The sequence below is a fragment of the Notechis scutatus genome, chromosome 1 (assembly GCF_049901735.1).
Source record: "Notechis scutatus isolate UNSWTSFEM ecotype Mainland chromosome 1, rNotScu1.2, whole genome shotgun sequence".
NCBI lineage: Eukaryota > Metazoa > Chordata > Lepidosauria > Squamata > Elapidae > Notechis > Notechis scutatus.
In genome coordinates this window covers 335,061,002-335,080,110 of record NC_142009.1, presented here as the reverse complement: position 1 = coordinate 335,080,110, position 19,109 = coordinate 335,061,002, and the positions used below count along the sequence as shown (strand labels likewise).

The following is a 19,109-nucleotide window of genomic DNA, read 5'->3' as shown; positions in this document are numbered from 1 at the left end:
CGTCTCTCTTCAACGGCAGAAGTCACAAGATCTCTTGAATCTTCTCTTCTCCACCCCACCCCCACCCCCAGTTTCCTTTCATGCGCCCTGCCTCCACCTGCTGGGTTTTGCAAAAAGCTGAAAGCCACAGCTTGGTGATGCGAGCCCAACTTCCACGCAGTCTCCATCCGTAGCCCTCTGGGTGCAACAGAGGATGTGGTTTTCCTTGCGGTGAACTCCACATCTCGGAGGTTTGATCGCTCGAGCTGTCTCGTGAGGTTCAAAGTGTCAACTCATAAAACATTCCTAGGCCTGTTTTAATAGTTGCCATTTAAAAAAAAATGGGTGGTGGTGGTGGAGGAGGAAGGAAATCTGGACGAGGAGTGCAACAGTTTGAAATCGAAAGTACCTTCCAACTCTTATCTTTCAAAGATTGTAACTTAAAATACCGGAGCTTTTGTCCGTGAATATTTTTAATTGGAGAACGTGATTGATGACACCCAGCCTGTGAATGGGCTCAATTGGAGAATCTGATTGATGACACGCCCAGGGGGGAGGAGAAAACGGGGTCACAGGGGACTGTAAATGACATATGCCAGAGTTGGCTTCATACAGGTCATGCCAGCGTGTCGCTCCTAATAAATCCTTCTAAGTTTTTTGAAGTTTTGATGGGCCATCTGCTAAAATAAAGCCAGGCCATGGCACACACTCCAAAGTAAATCAGGAAGCCTGTAATTGTGGAGTCTGTATGGCAAGAACAAAGAATGCTTCTCCATCGGAGATACGCATGTATAAATCTTGTAACCATCTTGGCTAATTGGAAAGCTGACAAAAGTAACATGAGTTAAGACAACTTGCAGACCTCAGCTAAAAGTCAGAAATAGAGAATGACCTGCAGAAAATCAAGTGTGTATTAGATCACTCCTAGGGATATTTAGGAATAGGGACAGCTAGAAACCAATAGTACGGATTGTAGAATTATTACTAAAATGTTTATTAGATGATATTATCGTGCTTTGTCCCTTCTTTAGTGAAAAATAATTTTTTTTTTACTTAAATCCTTTGTTCTTGGCATTTTGATCAGGAGCCCTTTTCCTTGGAGTACTCCAATAGACTCCAATCAGAGTAGGACACTGGGCCGTATCTAACAAAATGAAATTCAATGTAGAGAAAAGTAAAATCCTACACTTGGGCAAGAAGTACACAATAGACTGGGTGAAGCCAGGCTCAACGGCAGGAACTGTGAGAGGGATCTTGGAGTCTTAGTGGACAACCAGCTAAATAGGAGCCAGCCATGTGCAGCAGCAGTCAAAACAGCTAATGCAATCCTAAATTGTATTTACAGAGGGATACAATCAAGATCAAGTGAGGTATTAATACCACTCTATAAATCCTTTGTAAGACCACACCTAGATCAAGGGAAGTACTAATACCACTGTATAAAGCCTTAGTAAGACCACACCTAGAGTACTGCATCCAGTTTTGTTCACCACACTATAAAAAAAGAGGGTGAGGTCCCTTGCAACTCTTGTCTGTATTGTGTATCTTAAACATTGAGAAATATTGGTCTCGAGTTGTGTGATGAAACTTACATGTCACAGGACTTAAGTCCTTTCAAAAGAACTACACAGAAATGCTAGAAATGTCTGTAGAGATTCTCAGTCACCCAGGTGTTGTTGTTTTTTTTTCAGCAGACAACTGGACTTTCTGTTTTTTTTTTTCTTTTGAAGACATTTTGCCTCTCATCCAAGAAGCTTCTTCGGCTCTGACTGTGGATGGTGGGGAACGGAAAGTTTTATACTCCTTTCAGACAGCTGGTCATTTGCATCCTTTGAGTGGGTCGTTGAGGCCACTTGGAGGTTTCTCTGTGTCCTCGGGGCTCACCTGAGTGGTGCTCCTGGTTCCTGCAGTCTGCGATTTTTTCCTCTGGAAATCCATTCCTACTCCCACCCCATTCAAAGGGTGTTTACCCCAAATGGTATGGTGTGGGAGTAGGAATGGATTTCCCAGAGAAACATTGCAGACTGCAGGAACCCTTTGCACTATTCAGGTGACCCTGAGGACACAGAGAAACCTCCAAGTGGCCTCAACGACCCTCTAAAACAGGGGTGTCAAACTCAAGGCCCGGGGGCCAGATCCGGCCCGCGGGATGATTAGATCTGCACCCTGGAAACGGCGAAAGACTGGCCTGCGGTGCCTCTGCCAGCAAAAACAGAACTCGGGTGGGCTGCACGCAGCCCTCTTGAGCTCTGTTTTCATTGGCAGAGGGTTACTTACAGGAGGCCGTTGCAGCCGAAAACAGAGCTCAGGAGCCTGTTTTCTCTGGCAGAGGGCTTGGGCCCAGGGTTGCCAGATCGCAGTTTGGCTCTGCGGCCAAACTCAAGTCAAAATACGCCAAATTCGGCCAAATTATTTTTTTTTGCGCATGCGCGAGGGAAGGAGAGCGCCAGAGGACGTGCTTGTCCTCCTTTTGCTCATGGTGACGCGCATGCGCGAGGGAAGGAGAGCTCAAGATGGGTGGGGAAGCCGAGGGGCGTGGCGTTGGAACGAGCCGTAATAGGAAGGAATGGGTGTGGTGTTGATGGAGGAGGAGCCGCCCCTGCTCGGGTCACAGGCGGGAAGGGGGCGTGGCCGGGCGCCAAGGTCCCGAAGGGGTGTGTGACGGGAGTTGAGAGGAAGCGGGCGTGTCGGAGAACTGAGAGGACGCGCTTGTCCTCCTTTTGCTCATGGTGACGCGCATGCGCGAGGGAAGGAGGCTGGGTTGCCATCTGGCCAATTTCACGGCCAAGCAACTTTCGTACGGCCAAATAAATTTGGCCGGAGACATCATTTTTTTCACGGCCAAGCAGATAGAAATACGGCCAGATTTCTCTCTGAACATGAATGATGTCGAGCTGACCACACCCACTCTGGCCACGCCCACTCTGGCCCTCCGAGGTAAAATACAATCCTGATGCGGCCTTCAATGACATCGAGTTTTTGACACCCCTGCTCTAAAAGGATGCAAAGGGCCAGCTGTTTGCAAGGAATAGAAATCTTTCCAATTCCCCGCCATTCAGCCAGAGCTGAAAAAGTTTCTTGGATGAGAAGCGAAACGTCTTCAAAAGGAAAAACAAGAAACTCCAGTTGCCTCCTTTGGGACTCACTAGAAAAGTCACATATTTTACTCAGGCCCCCATCGTGGATTGTCTGGATTTCTGCAGGCCAGTTGTTCAACATGCTTTGCCTACGATTTGAGCAGGGGGTGCTAGAAAAATCTTCGGGCTTCTAGGGAGCAGGAGACAAGAGAGAGGAACACAATAAAGACAATGGAGAAAACACAGGGAGTCCTTGACTTATGGCCGTAATCGAGCCCGGAATGATGGCTGCATGTTGCGCTGGTCGTTTAGAGGCTGCCATGGGTCTGCATGCAATTTTATGACCTTTTTTTGGCAGCCATGAATCACCAAGGATGTAAAATGGAACACTGCAGTCCTTAAACAAATGCAGCAGTCGTTTAAGTGCATCCACTGTCTGCAAATGGGGAAGGAAATGCCGGTTCCTGGCAGAAAACGTTGCAAATTGTGGTCATGTAAACATAGGATGGTACAAAGAGCCATAAACGTGTGTCAGGTGCCACGCACCCAAAATGCAATCAGGTGACTGGGGGGGAAGGACATTGGATCTTCAAATCCAGATCTTAAGTAGCCCTGGGGGGGAGGGCGGCTGTAATTTCAAAAGGTCAGTAAGTGATCACTGTTCTTAAGTGAAACACAACCTGTAAGGATCATTAAAACAGCTAATAACAGCATCTGGTTTCGAAGTACAGGAAGCCCTCAACTTACAACAGTCCATTTAGTGACTGTTCAAAGTTACAACGGCACTTACGACCATTTTTCACACTTATGACCGTTGTAGCATTCCCCCTGGTCACGTGATCAAAATTTGTAGGCTTGGCAACTGGCTCCTATTTATGATGATTGCATGTGATCCCCTCTGGTGACCCTCTGACAAGCAAAATCAACGGGGAAGCCCCGATTCACAGAACACAGAATAACAAGAGTTGGCAGGGATCTTGGAGGTCATCTAGTCCAACCCCCTGCTCAAGCAGAGGCAAATATTAGGCCTCTACCTGGGATCGAACTCACCGCCTCCCCGATTGTGAGGCAACCACGTTGCTAATTTAACAACGGCAGGGACTGACTTTTAGCAAACGTGGCAAGAATAGTCATAGTAAGATTGGGCAAAATTCCCTTAACAAATGTCTGCCTTAAGCAGGCATGATATTCCGCTCTGGAAAAAAAATCGGGGCTGGACAAGAGACCCCCGCCGCGCGCCTGGGGAGTGCCCGCTTTCCCTCGCCAGGGCCGGGCGGTGGCGTGTTGCACGGAGGCTGGTCTGTGGCTGGCCCAGCTCCCTTTTCCTGCCGCTCAGCGGCCTCCGCTTGCACCGCCCGGGCTCCGCTCAGGTATCCGGCTGGGGCTGTCAGGAGTTGCTACCGCCGGCACAGCTCCACGCGGCTCGTCCCGCATTGCCTTGGGAAGAGAAAGGCAAAACCAGGAGCCGCTGCTGCCACGGCTCTTCCTTTTTGCCTTTCCCTTCCTGAGGCAACGCGGGACTGGAGCCGCGCCAGCAACTCCTGACTCGGGGCCTCCGAGGGGAGGGGAAGGAGGAGAAGAAGGGGTGGGGGGAAAGGAGGGGGCGATTCCCAAAAAAATCGGAATTCCGATTTTAATCGGAAGAATATCATGCCTGCTTAAGCGACATTAAATTCTGGACTGAATTGTGGTCGTAAGTCGAGGACTAACCCATAGCGGTTCTTTTTCATTCCTGCAATCAGTGATGGGATTCAGCCGGTTCGCAGCGGTTCCTGAGAACCGGCTGTTAACTTTCTGAGCAGTTTGGTGACCTGGTTGTTGGAAGAAATCGTCAGGGCAGAGAAGCGGTGGTTAAATTATTTGAATCCCACCACTGCCTGCCATCCCACCAAATCAAAGGCTGGTGGGGGGTGAATTCAGCTCCCAAACCCTTTGGCCCGTAAGGCTCAAAATTGAAAAAAAAATCACAATAAGAAACGGGTTAAAACAAAACAAACGACACCAGGCGGGGAAGCAACAGCGTGCCTCGTTCCAATAGTTTAATGAGTCACTACATCTTACCACTCATAATTATAAAAGAATAAGAATCCATAAAAATATTTTCTTTTCATAATACGCACTTAAAGATACTGGGGTGGGTGGGAGGGGGGGGAGAAGAGAGAGTGAGTTGGGGGTTGTTGTTTCTTTTGAGTGTGTGTGTGTGTGTGTGTACGTGGTTCAGATTCTTCCTTTCTCGTTTTTGTTGGGCAGGTCGGACGTTTCCTTCTGGCTTTCCATTTCATCCCACCCAGGGCGAAGCAGGAGCAGACGGTCGGGCGAGGCGGGTGTGTGTGTGTGTGTGTGTGTGTGTGTGTGGGAGAGGAGAGGCAGAAGTAAGCCAGATGAGAGTTTCTCCAGGGAGGTGACGCGAGACAAAGGCCCCCCCCCCTCCTCCCCGTCACGGATCTCTCCCCGGACTGCTGTTCATGTTGAGTGGGCGCAGTATTGAGAGGCGGTGCAACCGCAGAGAGAAGAACAAACAAGCGACGCCCAGTGGAAAAAGGGGCAGGGGGGAAACACACCCAAAAAATTGCAGTCGCTGACCGGCAGAGAACTGAAGCCGTGCCTAAACTTTACCGAGGGGGGAGAGAGCCCTCCCTCAATGGCAGGATGTGGAGACAGGACAGGAGGGAGATTAAGACACAACCAGAAAGAGGAAAATTTTAAAAAAAAGAAAAGGAAAAGAAAAAAAAGACTTCCATAAATAATCTCACAAGGCTAAAAGAAAAGCTAATTTCGTTTAAAAAGAAAAAAATCCCAAACCAAACTCAGCCACCGTTATGCCTGGTTTCCGGATAGGTAAACAAGGATGGCTCGCGCCTTTCAAAACATGCTTTTTTTGGGGGGATGGAAAGAAGGGGGTTGGGGGAGATCCAAGACAGCAGCACCACATGCTTATAAATAGAGCCCCTTTACAATCCCCCCCCATCCCGAGTTCCTGTTCCAGTCGATTTCCCTCTTTCTCTCTCCGTTTCTTCTTCTTCCTTCTTCTTCTTTCCCCCCTCCTCGCTCGCTCTGCCCACCTACAGTCTCCTTCCCACCCACCTGAGCGGTGAGGGGGTGGGTGGGTGAGGGGGCAGCCAAGCCAGCAACAAGGTGGGAAGGGCTGGGGAAACGGGGAGAGACACACACACACAGAGAGAGAACTCTAGCAGGGAGAGAGAGAGACAGACAGACAGACAGACAGACAAGTCGAAGGGGCTGCGAGCGAGGTGGAGGGGCGGAGGTGGAAAGAAACGGCCCGCCTTTTATTTCCAGCACAAAGAAAGTAGCAGCAAATATTTGGGGGAGGGGACACGGGGGGTGGAAAGGGGGAGGACAGAGTTGAGGAAAAAAAGCCCTAAGAGAGGCTGGACAAAAACAAAAACAACCCAAAGGTTAGAGCTGCAAAGCCATCTGGAAAACAGGAGGGCCTCCCCCCGGGGCCCAGCGCAAGGAGAGATGGGCCTCCCTCCCCTACCCCCTGACCCTCCCACGGCGGTTTTTGTGCTCTGTGTTCAAAGGCTGCCCTGTGGCTGGAAAGAAGCAGTGGGAGCAGAGCGTCCGGGGGAGAGCGGGGTGGGCGTATCCAACGGCGGGAGGGGAGGGGGAGCAGGAGGAAGGGGGAGGGGAGGGCCCGTCCGCCCTCTCTCAGAGGTATTCTTGAAGAAAGTGCAGCAGCGTGATTTCGTAGTGCTCCCCGGACTCAGGGCAACGAATACTGTGTCGCTCGTTTGGATAGATCTGCGGGACGAAGGGAGGGGAAGAGAACGGGGTTAGAAGAGGCTTGGCCTGTCCGCGCAAAACTCAGCTCTTGTTTCTTTCTGCTCGGGGAGCTTCAAACGGCCCAAAAGGAGCTGCTGAAACAGTTCTACGGAGGAAGGATGGAGTCTGTCATCTGCACCTCCATCACTCTCTGGTTTGGTTCTGCAACCCAACAGGACAGACACAGACTCCAGAGGGTGTTAGGGATAACATTGTTTACCTAACTTAGTTTGGGTAAAATAATATATAAACTATGTTAGTGAGTTTAAGTGTATGTATCACTTTAAACTGTAAACCAAGTATTTTGGGTGCGGTTGTAAAATCACCATAAGAGGGAGCAAGAGAGCTCACTGTTTGCCCTGGCTTTTACTGGAATGCTGAAGATTGATGGTGATAACTGCGTGTTTGCTGAGAGAAGAAAAGCGGTTTGATTTTTCTTCATATCTCTGACTGCAAAAGAGATATATCACTGGACTGGTTGATTGTAAGTTTAATGAACTCTTTTTCGACACTGGACTTTGCAAACTGAATAACCCCCGGACTGACTGAACTTAGTGTATGACATATGGACTATTTGACTATGCTATAACTCTTGCTGGAATAAAAACTATTGAACTTGCACAGTGTATCTGTCTTACTGAGTGTAAGCTACTACAACGTTTTTGTCTCACATATCTGCCTGCCTGCTAGACTGCCGTTGCACGTTCTGCTAGGGTGTATATCCCTAACAGAGGGTAATTAGGACTGCAGAAAAAACAATGGCTGCCAACCTGCTTTCCATGGAGGACCTGACAAATGTATCTTTTCTTTTTGTGTACACTGAGAGCATATGTACCAAAGACAATCACCCTTGGCCAATAAAGAATTCTATTCTATTCTATTCTATTCTATTCTATTCTATTCTATTCTATTCTATTTCTATTCTTTCAGAGCAGCTGCCACGGAGGAGGGCAGGGGGTCCCCTTGGACCCTGTGGCCTTAGGTGGGGGGACACCTAAGGACACAGGGAGAAACCCCCCACTCTTGATTCTGTCCTCATCACTTCTCAGTCCCTTTCATCTGTCTATCTAGCATGGGTTGCCCCATGCGGGAACCGAACTCTTCTCCAGCCACTGGGATCTTAAAATCTCTTAGTCTGGGACAGCACTTAGCAATAGCACTCAAGACTTATATACTGCTTCACAGCGCTTAACAGCCCTCTCTAAGCAGGTTTACAAATAGATTGAGTGAGAGTGAGAGTGAGAGTGAGAGAGAGAGAGAGAGTGGATAGATAGATATAGATAGATGGATGGATGGATGGATAGATGTAGAGAGAGGGATATATGTATGTATGTGTATGTATGTATTTATGTATATATGTGTATATGTATATGGAGAGAGAGAGAGATGAATGGATGGAGAGAGAGATGGAGAGAGAGATGACAGATAAATACATAGATATGGATGGATGGATGGATGGATGGATGGATGGAAGGATGGATAGACAGAGAGATGGAGAGAGAGAGAGAGATGGATGAATGAATAGATAGATGGGGAGACAGAGGGAGATGGATGGATGGATGGATGGATAGATGGAGAGAGAGAGATGAGAGATAGACATTCAGAGACATATATACTCCCACACAGTGCTTTACAGCCCTTTCTAAGTGGTTTACAAAGTCAGCCTCTTGCCCCCAACAATCTGGGTCCTCATTTTATCAACCCTGGAAGGATGGAAGGCTGAGTCAACCTTGAGCCGGTCAGGATTGACCTGCTGGCAGCCGGCAGAATTAACCTGCTACTCTGCATTCCAATCACTGTGCCACTATGGCTTTGGGATGCACGTGGACTTCCAACTCCAGAGTAAAGTTCTGGAGGCAAGGAGATTCAGGCCAATGGTGTATGGGTCAAAAGTCTAATGGCTCAGGCCCCTGGTAGCGCAGTGGTTACAATGCAGTGTTGCAGGCTGACTCTGCTCAGTGCCAGGAGTTCGATCCTGACCGGCTCAGGGTTGATTCGGCCATCCATTCTTCCAACGTCAGTAAAATGAGGTCCCAGATTGTTGGGCACCAATAGGCTGACTCTTTTAAATTTTCTTAGAGAGGGTGGGAAAGCATATGAAGCAGTATATAAGTCTAATTGCTATTGCTATTATCATCATGTTCTCTCTCTCTCTCCAGTCTATTCTTTTCTTTCTTTCTTTCTTTCTTTCTTTCTTTCTTTCTTTCTTTCTTTCTTTCTTTCTTTCTTTCTTTCTTTCTTTCTTTCTTTTTCTTTCTTTCTTTCTTTCTTTCTTTCTTTCTCTCTCCCTCCCTCCCTCCCTCCCTCCCTTCCTCTCTCTCCCTCTCTCTCTCTTCCATCTCAAAAGATTATTGGGGCAATATGCTAACTCTGCAAACTGCTTAGAGGGGGCTGTGAAGCACAGTGAAGCGGTATGTAAGTCTTCAGTGCTATTTGGGCCAAAAAAAAAAAAGGGAGTCTTCCCCCATTTGAAGGAGGGAACAGAATCTATTCATACCTCTGCAATCCTTTTTAAACAGTCCATGTTTGGCTGATCAATGCAAAAAGAGCAATGCGTCCGTTTTGGTAGCTTGTCCTTCCCACTCATGAATTTTACGAAGTTTCCTTTAGCAAGATTTATTCAGGGGGATGCAAAAGTGGCACAAGAATTCCAGCTCGTAAACCCTTTTCAATTTAGGACCCAGGTCTCTTGGTATTTCTTAAGGCAGTGTTTGTTAACCGGACAGGTAACACCATCAGTGGTAGAAGGGTATGCCTGGCAAGCCCTGTACATAAACAGGGAGAATCCGTACTCCCCTTGCAGCACTGATAATGGTACCTAGTTGGGTCATGAAATGTCTGCAAGAAAACAACCACGTTCAGGGAGTACCCAGGACTCCACAATCGTCGTATTCGTCCTCCTTCTCCCTCTGTCTCCCTCTTCCTCTCTGCAAACTCCATCCCCTTCTAACACTGATGATGTTACCTAGTTGGGTCATGAAAGGTCTGCAAGAAAGCCAACCAAGCTCAGAGAGCACCAAGGACCCCACAGTCTTTTCCTCCTTCCCCCTCCTCCTTCTCTTCCTTCTAGCACTGATGATGTTACCTAGTTGGGTCATGAAAGGTCTGCAAGAAAGCCAACCAAGCTCAGAGAGCACCAAGGACCCCACAGTCTTTTCCTCCTTCCCCCTCCTCCTTCTCTTCCTTCTAGCACTGATGATGTTACCTAGTTGGCTCATGAAAGGTCTGCAAGAAAGCCAACCAAGCTCAGAGAACACCAAGGACCCCACCGTCGTTCTCCTCTCCTTTCATCTTTCTCCCCTCTGCATCCTCCTGCTCCTCCTCCCCCTCCCCTTCCTCCTCCTCCCCACAAACCCCACTACCTACTAGTACTAATGGTGTTACCTAGCTGGGTCATGAAAGGTCTGCAGGAAAACCATCCCAAGCTCAGAGAGCACCAAGGACCCCCCCTGGATATAAAGTTAAAAGAAATGCCAGGACCTGAGCTGGCAGGGACCTGCACCTTACCAACTATAATGCTCTTCTGATCCCAGTGGGCAGGATGGTTCATTTCCAGCACTCTCACCTACCTGTAGCTGATACGGTTTCCCAGCCCGGATTAGTTGGGAGATCAAGAAACTGGTATGGAAAAAGTGCACGTTTTCATCCAGAAACCCGTGGAGGATCAGCAAGCGGTTGGGCCTGGAAAGGAGAGAGGGGGAAAAATGATCCAGGGTAAGTTTCAACCGTCCCTACTTGGTCAGTGAGGAAAGAGAGACTTCTGGCCCATGATTAGACAAAAGATATCCATTACCAAAGCGGCCACAGAAGAGGCAAAGCTGGATCTGAGATTTTCGCGCGCAAAGGATATAATTAACATTCCCTTTCCCCCATTTTCCTTGTCTTAGAAAACTGCCCTTGTTCTCATGGCTTCTTCCTGTTATATCCGTCTAAACACAATGGATCATTAACAGGTTTCTGTTGGGTCAGAATGACTTAGGATCTCTTACATTAATCTTTAAGCCAAGAAATGCAACCCCCCATTCCAGCCAAGAACATGACATTTTATTTTTAAAACATAACAAGTTACAAAACATAATATGTTGTTAGGTAGTCATATAACTGTCCAGTAATCATTTTATAGGTTATATATCAGATAAACATGGAATCTCTCCTGTTCTTCATTTTCTCAGATGTAACTCACAATATATAATTTCCACATATAACAAGGGTCAACCGTCCCTACTTGGTCAGTGAGGAAAGAAAAGACTCATGGCCCATGATTAGACGAAGGATATACATTACTAAAGCCAAAGTGGCTGTAGAAGAGGTAAAACTGGATCTGAGATTTTCGCGCGCAAAGGATACAATTAACATTCCCTTTTTCCCGGCCAAACCCCTAGTTAACGCCCTGGTTATCTTGAACCCTTGACAAATGTATCTTTTCTTTTATGTATACTGAGAGCATTTGCACCAAGACAACTTCCTTGTGTGTCCAACCACACTTGGCCAATAAAGAATTCTATTCTATTCTATTATCGGTTGATGCACAATTAGGTGTTCACAAATTCTTTGGGAAACAGTCCCTGTCTTGGTGCACTTGCCAGCTCCACATTCCTTTGGTATGTCCTCGAGTCCCGGGATGGAATGGCTTGGTTTTGATTCCTCTTGGTTCCCTACCCCACTGCTAAAATCCCCATTACTGATGTCAGGCTGTCAGCTTGCCATGCGCAGCTTAGAAGAATGGCAGCCATGACAATAAGACTGATGGAGAAGCAATTATGAGAAGATGACTGTTACAAATCTTTAAGGGGATAACCAAGTTAAATGATTATTGGGATTTAAAAGAGAACTCATTAGATGAGATACAAGCTGTAGGGGTGGCACACTTTAATTGGTATTTGTAGGGGAAATTTTTGTTTTAAAAATGTTTTGCATTAAGGTGGGATGTTTGAAATGATGAAACGAGGATATGCGATGAAATTGTAATCATGACAGATAAAAGTATAAGCATAATGAATATGATGATATGAGAATTATTTAAAGCTAAAAGAAATAGGCTAAGGAATGAATTGAAAATTTACAAATAAGCCTGAGGAAAGTATTGAGGTGAGAAATTAGAGAACATATGTAAAGTAGAGATAAGATAGGAACTAAAGGTGAAAAACGAATATGCAAACTAAATTATGTCTGTATGGAGATATGAAAACCTGGAATCATGCTGTTCACTAGAAAGAGATTTTTTTAAAAAAATGTGGAAAATTGAAACAAAACTTTTATTAAAAAAAAAAAGACTGATGGAGAAGCATGCCAACCCTTCCCTGGACAGACGTGACTGGGCGAGGGGCCAAGGAAATAGGCTTGGGGAAACAGCGGGGAAGGCGAGGTGTGGAGAGTCAGAGGCCGTGTTTGCAGAACACAAAGCAAGCAATATTATATATATATTATTGTATTATTGTATTATTATTTTATTATATCAATTTATTATGTGATTATTCTCTTTTATTAGTTTTATTGTTTTATATATGAGGTTTTTATATATTCCTGTAAGCAGCCTTGAGTCGCCCTGTGCGAAGAGGCAGCAATATAAAAAAAAATAAAAAAGATAAAATATATAGTTTGAAAGGGTTCAAGCTAAGCCACAACAACATGGGTTTATTTGCTTCTGGCTTGGTGCAAAATTTCAAAATCCTACCACTTTTTGGGCTTTTACAACCAGGTCGGGGTTGAAATCCAAAGAGTCACCTAGACAGCATAAACATTGAATAAATCCAATCAATGAATTAACACCAGTAGCAAAGCTTGTGTTTGACATTTGGGGCGACTCTGCATGTTTTGTGAATCTAGCCAGGTAAGATCAAAGCCAGGCAAGGGGTTAATCGAAGGATCGAAGGTGTGTTTTCTGAACCGACAGGATCTGGGCTCCCCAACCCAAAATTCTGGAAGAGATATATCTTTCTCACTGCCTTTACCAAGGGGGTAGTAGGTGTTTTGGGAAGGTGGCTCCTAATGGAAGATTAATGATGCACAGGTGGCCTTCAACTTACAACCATAAATTGAGCCCTAAATTTCTGTGGCTAAGCAAGACAGTTGTTAAGTGAATTTTACCCCATTCTACGACCTTCCTTGCCACACGATGTTAAGTGGAATTGGCTTCCCCATTAACTTAAAATTAACCAGTGGAACAGCTTACCACCAGAAGTTATGGGTGCTTCCTGACTGGAGGTTTTTAAGAAGAGACTGGACAACCATTTGTCTGAAAGGATCTCCTGTCTCAGTAGGAGGCTGGACTAGAAGACCTCCAAGGTCCCTTCCAGCTCTGATTGCTTCTGATTGATGTAGACAAATATTTCAGAAGAGGAGGTCTTTATCTAATAATTGAGACGGGTTATTTTGCGTGCTTTCAAACTGCTGGGGTAGGCAGGAACTGAAGCAAGTCACAGGAGCTCACCCCATCCAACAGCGCTTGGGGCTCGAACCCGGGCTGTCAGCTTCCCAGGTTGACCAGCTCAGCGTATTTAACTGCATTTAAATTTAAATTTAAATTGTATTTAACAATTTAATTTAATTAAATTGCACCGCACTATGGCTGTGAAAACATTCAAGGTTCCCTTCCAACTCTTGTTATTCTGACTCTGCTTGTCTGAAGGTCGCAAAAGGGGATCAATATGACCCCAAGACACTGCAACTGTCATAACTACAAGCTGGTTGCCAAGCATCTGGATTTTGATTACATGACCGTGAGGATGCTTGCAAGTGTGAAAAACGGCCCTAAGTCCCTTTTTTCAGCACTGTTGTAACTCTGAACGGCCACTTAACGACCAGTTGTTAAGTTGAGGACTACCTGTACCCAAATGTGTGTGAGCAGTCCAGACTTAACGTGGCGGTTTGCATAGCCTCAAGGGGACGCGCGGTGGCTCAGTGGCGAAGACGCTGAGCTTGTCGATCAGAAAGGTGGGCAGTTTGGCGGTTCGAATCCCCAGCGCCGCGTAATGGAGTGAGCTCCTGTTCCTTGTCCCAGCTTCTGCCAACCAAGCAGTTTGAAAGCATATAAAAAAAATATGCAAGTAGAAAAATAGGGACCCCTTTGGTGGGAAGGTAACTGTGCTCTGTGTGCCTTCGGCATTTAGTCATGCTGGCCACGTGACCATGGAGACGTCTTCGGACAGCGCTGGCTCTTCGGCTTTGTAATGGAGATGAGCACCGCCCCCTAGAGCCGGAAACAACTAGCTCTTAGGGTTCACCGACAGCAGGTGTGGACGGCTGAGGTCTCTGAGAGCGAGGACTTGAATGAGGGGCCTGCGTATGATGCAAGGATGGGGCCAGGACGTATCAGGGAGTGGAGTGAGGCCTTCGGAGATTGTGGAGGCTGGCAGCAGTGAGGAAGAGGACCCCGAGGAGCCTGTGCCCAGGGTGCATGCGTGCAGGCCGGCTGCTCGAAAAAAAGAGCAACTGCGGCAGCACGGGCGACTCGGGAGTAAGGCGGCAAGGTGATGGCCCCTCCCTGAGGAGATAAAAGACAGCTGAGAAACCAGAGTTCTTTGCAGGAAGCAAAGAAGTTTTTGCACTCAAGCCTTGTGGACGTTCGGAATATCTTGGTTGGTGTTTGGAGATTCTTTGGGTTTGAAATATTTCTTGGCAACTTTATGTAATGTTCTTCGCAGCCTTGCGAAACCTTGGCAAGGCTCTTTCTTATTGGAGCTAATTGGTTTGAAGCCTTTTTTACCCATGAAGGAACAGGATTCGTAAAGAAACATTAAAAGGTTGTGCCGTTACCGTTGTCTCGTGTTTGCTTCCTTGGAACCAGATATGGGTCAGAACACTAGCACGTCTGTGCAAGGGGAACCTTTACCTCGCACAACCTCACCTGACTTGTCCATCTCAAGGTGGAGATGTTGTGAATTTTGCTGAGGGGGCCTCACCCTTGTATACCCCTCCCTCCATGCTCCCCCCCCACCCCATCATAGATCCTCCCATCAGATACTCACTCGTTAGGCAGTTTCTCAACATGCAGGGCCACTGAGCCCGCTTCGTAGCCTTGCTGGTTGTTCTCTGGGACATCCATGTACCGCTCCGTGTATCCGGTATCGTAAGCCATCCAGACGGTGACGGGGGCTCCTGCTATGGCGACCTACGGGAGGAGAACGGAAGATAAGATAAACCCAGAGCGGAGTCTTCCTAGTTCAAACACACACACACACACACACACACACACACACGGACGGACCTGCTGCACACATTTGGCCAAACAGCAAACCTGTTTGATAAAATTCATCTATGAATTTTATCACGGTTGTTAAGTGAATCTGGCTTCCCCGTTGACTTTGCTTGTCAGAAAAATGGCCAGTGGAACAAAAGCTGTTCCAGTGGTTCATTGTCCTCACCATTAGGAAGTTTCTCCTTAATTCCTGGTTGCTTCTCTCCTTTTAAATAAATTTATTTATTCAACGTTTCGTCAGTTAAAAACCAATTTTCACATTTTACAATGTTGCTAAAACAGTGTATACATTTGCATTTCACTTCTATTAACGTTATACATCTTTGCATTTACTTCTTCGGCATTTTAAGCATTATATATACATACATATTTATTTACATTTATTTACACATAAGCCTTATTGTTTTATGATGTTATAAACTTATCATTCAACTTATTTTCCTTATCTGTTCATACCAGACATCCCATATTTTATAATATTCTCCTTCTTCCTTATCTTTCAATAACTTCGTTAATCTATCCATCTCAGCACATATTTATGTACTTTATTAATTATTATGGATTCTGTGGGGGGGTCATAGCCTGCTTCCAATTTTGGGCGAAAGTAATTCGGGCAGCCGTTATGATATGGAGCATCAGGTATTGATATTTCTTGTTCATGTTCGGTTCTAGCATACCTACTAAAAAAAGTTGTTTAAATTTTATTCTCTGTTTTGTTATTTCCTCTAACCATAACCTAATTTTTGCCAGTATTTCCGTGCAGGCCCACCACATATGAAAGTATGTTCCCTGTTTATGGTTACATCTCCAACATTTAGGTAATGTATTTGGAACATTTTGGCTGGTCTCGCTGGGGGTAGATAGGTTGTTTCTCTCCTTGATTAGTTTCCATGTGTTGTTTTCCTTGTTCTGCTTTTGGGTGCTTTGGAGAACAGCCTGACCCCCCTCTTCTTTGTGGCAGCCCCTCAGATATTGGAAGGCTGCTATCATGCCACCCCTGGTCCTTCATTTCATTAGACTAGACCTACCCAAATCCTGCAACCGTTCTTCCTATGTTTTAGTCTCCAGGCCTTTAATCATCCTAGTTGATTATATACATATTCTTCTTGTTAAATAAGGACGAGAAAGTAACTACTGTGTTTCTTCCAAAATAAAGAGCTGCTCCTATTTTCTTTTGGGCCCCAAAATATGTACCAGGTCTTATTTTGGGGGATGTCTTACCCACTTACCTTAGGGGACCACCGCAGCCAGGCCTCCCAGGCCCCAACCTGTTGTGCCACAGCCTGACTCCTTCCGCAGCTCCTCACAGCTACTTGCAGCCAGCCACAGGGTGGCTCATCATGCCGGTGCTGCTTGTGGCAGGAGGCTGCGTGGTGCATTGTGCTGCGGCACATGTGAGCAGCAGCAGCAGCAGCAGCACCCGCATGACGTGCCACGTGGCCAGATGGTGAGTGGGGAATAACTAGAGCTTATATTTGGCGCAAGTGTGAAAAAACGGGCTAGGGCTTGTTTTCGAGGCAGACCCATTGTGTAAGGGCAGGATAATTTATCAAGCTTTTTATTTCTTTTTTTTTTTTGGATACTGGATGTTTGTGTCATTTTCTTTCTTTTTTCCCCTTTTTTTGTACACTTTTTTTTTGTTCTGTTGGATATATGTTTTTTTTGTTTTATATTTTATTCCCATTGATAAAACATATATTTATACTGTTTTATTTACATATATATATATCTATATATATAAAAGCAAAAGACCACTCATGCATCCCACAAAATTTCCAGAACCGTAAAGCCTACAAACTTGAAATTTGGCACTTATGTTCCTCTTGGCTTCTAGGTGCTCCCTAAGAAAGGATTTTTCAAAATGACCATCAGAGCATTAGGATTTCCTATATTATTATTATTATTAATTATTATTAATTATTATTATTAATTATTATTATTATTATTATTATTATTATTATTATTATTATTATTATTATTATTATTATTATTATTATTATTATTATTATTATTAACACGCTCTGATGCTAAGGAGTTCTACTCCCCCTCTCCACCTGAAAAGAAATCTCTTCCAAATGCAAAACACAAGCAGAGGAGAGGAAAGTTTCAGTTTCAGTCTTAGTGTCACAGCACCAAGCAGCTTTAAGTACAGAACAGTTGAGCCCAGGGTCCCTGCCGTCTCCTTCTTGCTCACACGGCAAATAATTGCTTCTGTTTCCAAACAGCCCTCAACTCTCTCACACACTGACAGGACACTAGCCAGATGTGAATACAGATGGATGCCGGTAGGCAGAGGCAGAATCCCCCACCCCAATTTTTAGTTTTATTTTACACACACTCACACACACACATACATAGTATACAAAATGTGAGTAGATAAACAGGTATCCCTTTGATGGCAAGGTAACAGTGTTCCAGGCGCCTTTGGCATACAGCCATGCCAGTCCCATGACCACGAATGCATCTTCGGACAACACCGGCTCCTTCGGCTAGCAAAAGGAGATGTATACCACCCCCTAGAGTCGGGCAGACCTTTTAGTTTTTCAGTGGGTCCCAGACAGGCAGCAAGGCTCACCTTGAAAACATGGGGCTTGTAAATGAGCCCCACCAGGGAAAGGAAACCTCCGTACGACCAGCCATGGATGGCCACGCGGCTGAGGTCGACGAACCCGTATTTCTCCGCGACATAATGTAAACCTTCCACCTGATCCTCGATCTCCACCTGGCCCTGAAAGGGGGATTGCAGAGAAAAAGGGGAAAAAAAATTATCAAAGGTTGGAAGGGACCTTGGGAGGTCTTCTAGTCCAGCCTCCCTTTTCTCAAAGCAGGAAACCCTCTACAGGTTGCCCTTGGCTTACGACCACAATTGGGCCCAACGTTTCTGTTGTTGTTAAGGAAGGCAGAAACTTTTGTTGTTAAATGAGTCTTGCCCTGTTTTATGACTTTTCTTGCTACAGTTAAGTGAATCTCTGCAGTTCAGTTAAGTGTTGTGGTGCGCCGGCAGCAGGTGAGGAGGGCTGAGGTGTCAGAGAGCGAGGACTCAGGTGAGGGGCCTGCATGTGATGCAGGGATGGGACCAGGACCATCAGGGAGTGGGGTGCTGCCTTCGGAGATTGTGGAGGCTGGCAGCAGTGAGGAAGAGGCCCCCGAGGAGCCTGTGCCCAGGGTGCATGCGCACAGGGCTGCTCGAAGGAAAGAGCAGCTGCAGCAGCACAGGCGACTCGGGAGTAAGGCAGCAAGGTAATGGCCCCCCCCTGAGGAGATAAAAGCCAGCTGAGAGACCGGAGTTCTTCGCAGGAAGCAAAGAAGTTTTTGCACTCAAGCCTTGCAGACGTTCGGAATATCTTGGTTGGTGTTTGGAGATTCTTTGGGTTTGAAATATTTCTTGGCAACTTTATCTAGTGTTCTTGGCAGCCTTGGACAACCTTGGCAAGGCTCGTTCTTATCAGAGACAATTCGTTGGAAACAGCCTTTTGATGGGGAAGGAACGGAATTCGTAAAGAATCATTAAAAGATTTTGCTGTTACCTCCGTTTGGGGTTTGCTTCCTTGGAACAAGGTTTGGGTCAGAACAGTTAGTTAACACGGCTGTTAATTGAATCTGGCTTTCCCCACTGGCTTTGCTTGTTAGAAGGTTTTAAGCGATGATCGTGTGACCCCGCAACACTGTGACCGTCATAAATATGAGTCAGATGCCAAGCATCGGAATGATGATCACGTGACCATGGGGATGTCATAACAATCTTTGAAAAGTTTGAAAAATGGTCATAAGTCCCATTTTTCATCATTATCGTCTTTTAACGACACCGTAATCCTTTGTGGGGTGGAGTCGGGGCAGCTGAATGGCGTGTTTACTGGCCGGATGCCCTTCCTGTCACCAATGCAGAGTTATATTCAGCAGATATATATATTCTCATTGTGTCCAGAGAGGGAAATACCTGCCTCCTTAGCTAGGATCGAACTCACAGCCTCCTGATTGCGAGGCGAGAGCTCCACCACTAGGCACCACTCAAACCGTGTGGCCACGACCATGTGATCAACCTTCAGATGCTTTGCAAAGGGTTCATACTTATG

At 46.1% G+C, this 19,109-nt stretch overlaps 1 protein-coding gene across 5 annotated transcripts in view; it reads right to left on the bottom strand.

The window, feature by feature from the left end:
• Positions 1 to 19,109, bottom strand: part of DPP9 (dipeptidyl peptidase 9) — an 81,276-nt gene that overhangs the window by 20,694 nt on the left and 41,473 nt on the right. For 3 of the 5 annotated variants that reach the window (XM_087952786.1, XM_087952788.1, XM_087952787.1), the window contains exons 18-21: positions 17,612 to 17,764; positions 14,807 to 14,949; positions 10,409 to 10,520; positions 5,230 to 6,818 (exon numbers count right to left, since the gene is read on the bottom strand). In XM_087952786.1, coding sequence (XP_087808912.1) covers positions 6,726 to 6,818; positions 10,409 to 10,520; positions 14,807 to 14,949; positions 17,612 to 17,764 — 501 coding nt within the window. In that variant the 3' untranslated portion in view covers positions 5,230 to 6,725. Of the gene's footprint in view, positions 53 to 4,346; positions 4,352 to 5,229; positions 6,819 to 10,404; positions 10,521 to 14,806; positions 14,950 to 17,611; positions 17,765 to 19,109 lie in introns of those variants that run through there. The other 2 variants (XM_087952790.1, XM_087952789.1) reach the window with 2 other exon arrangements.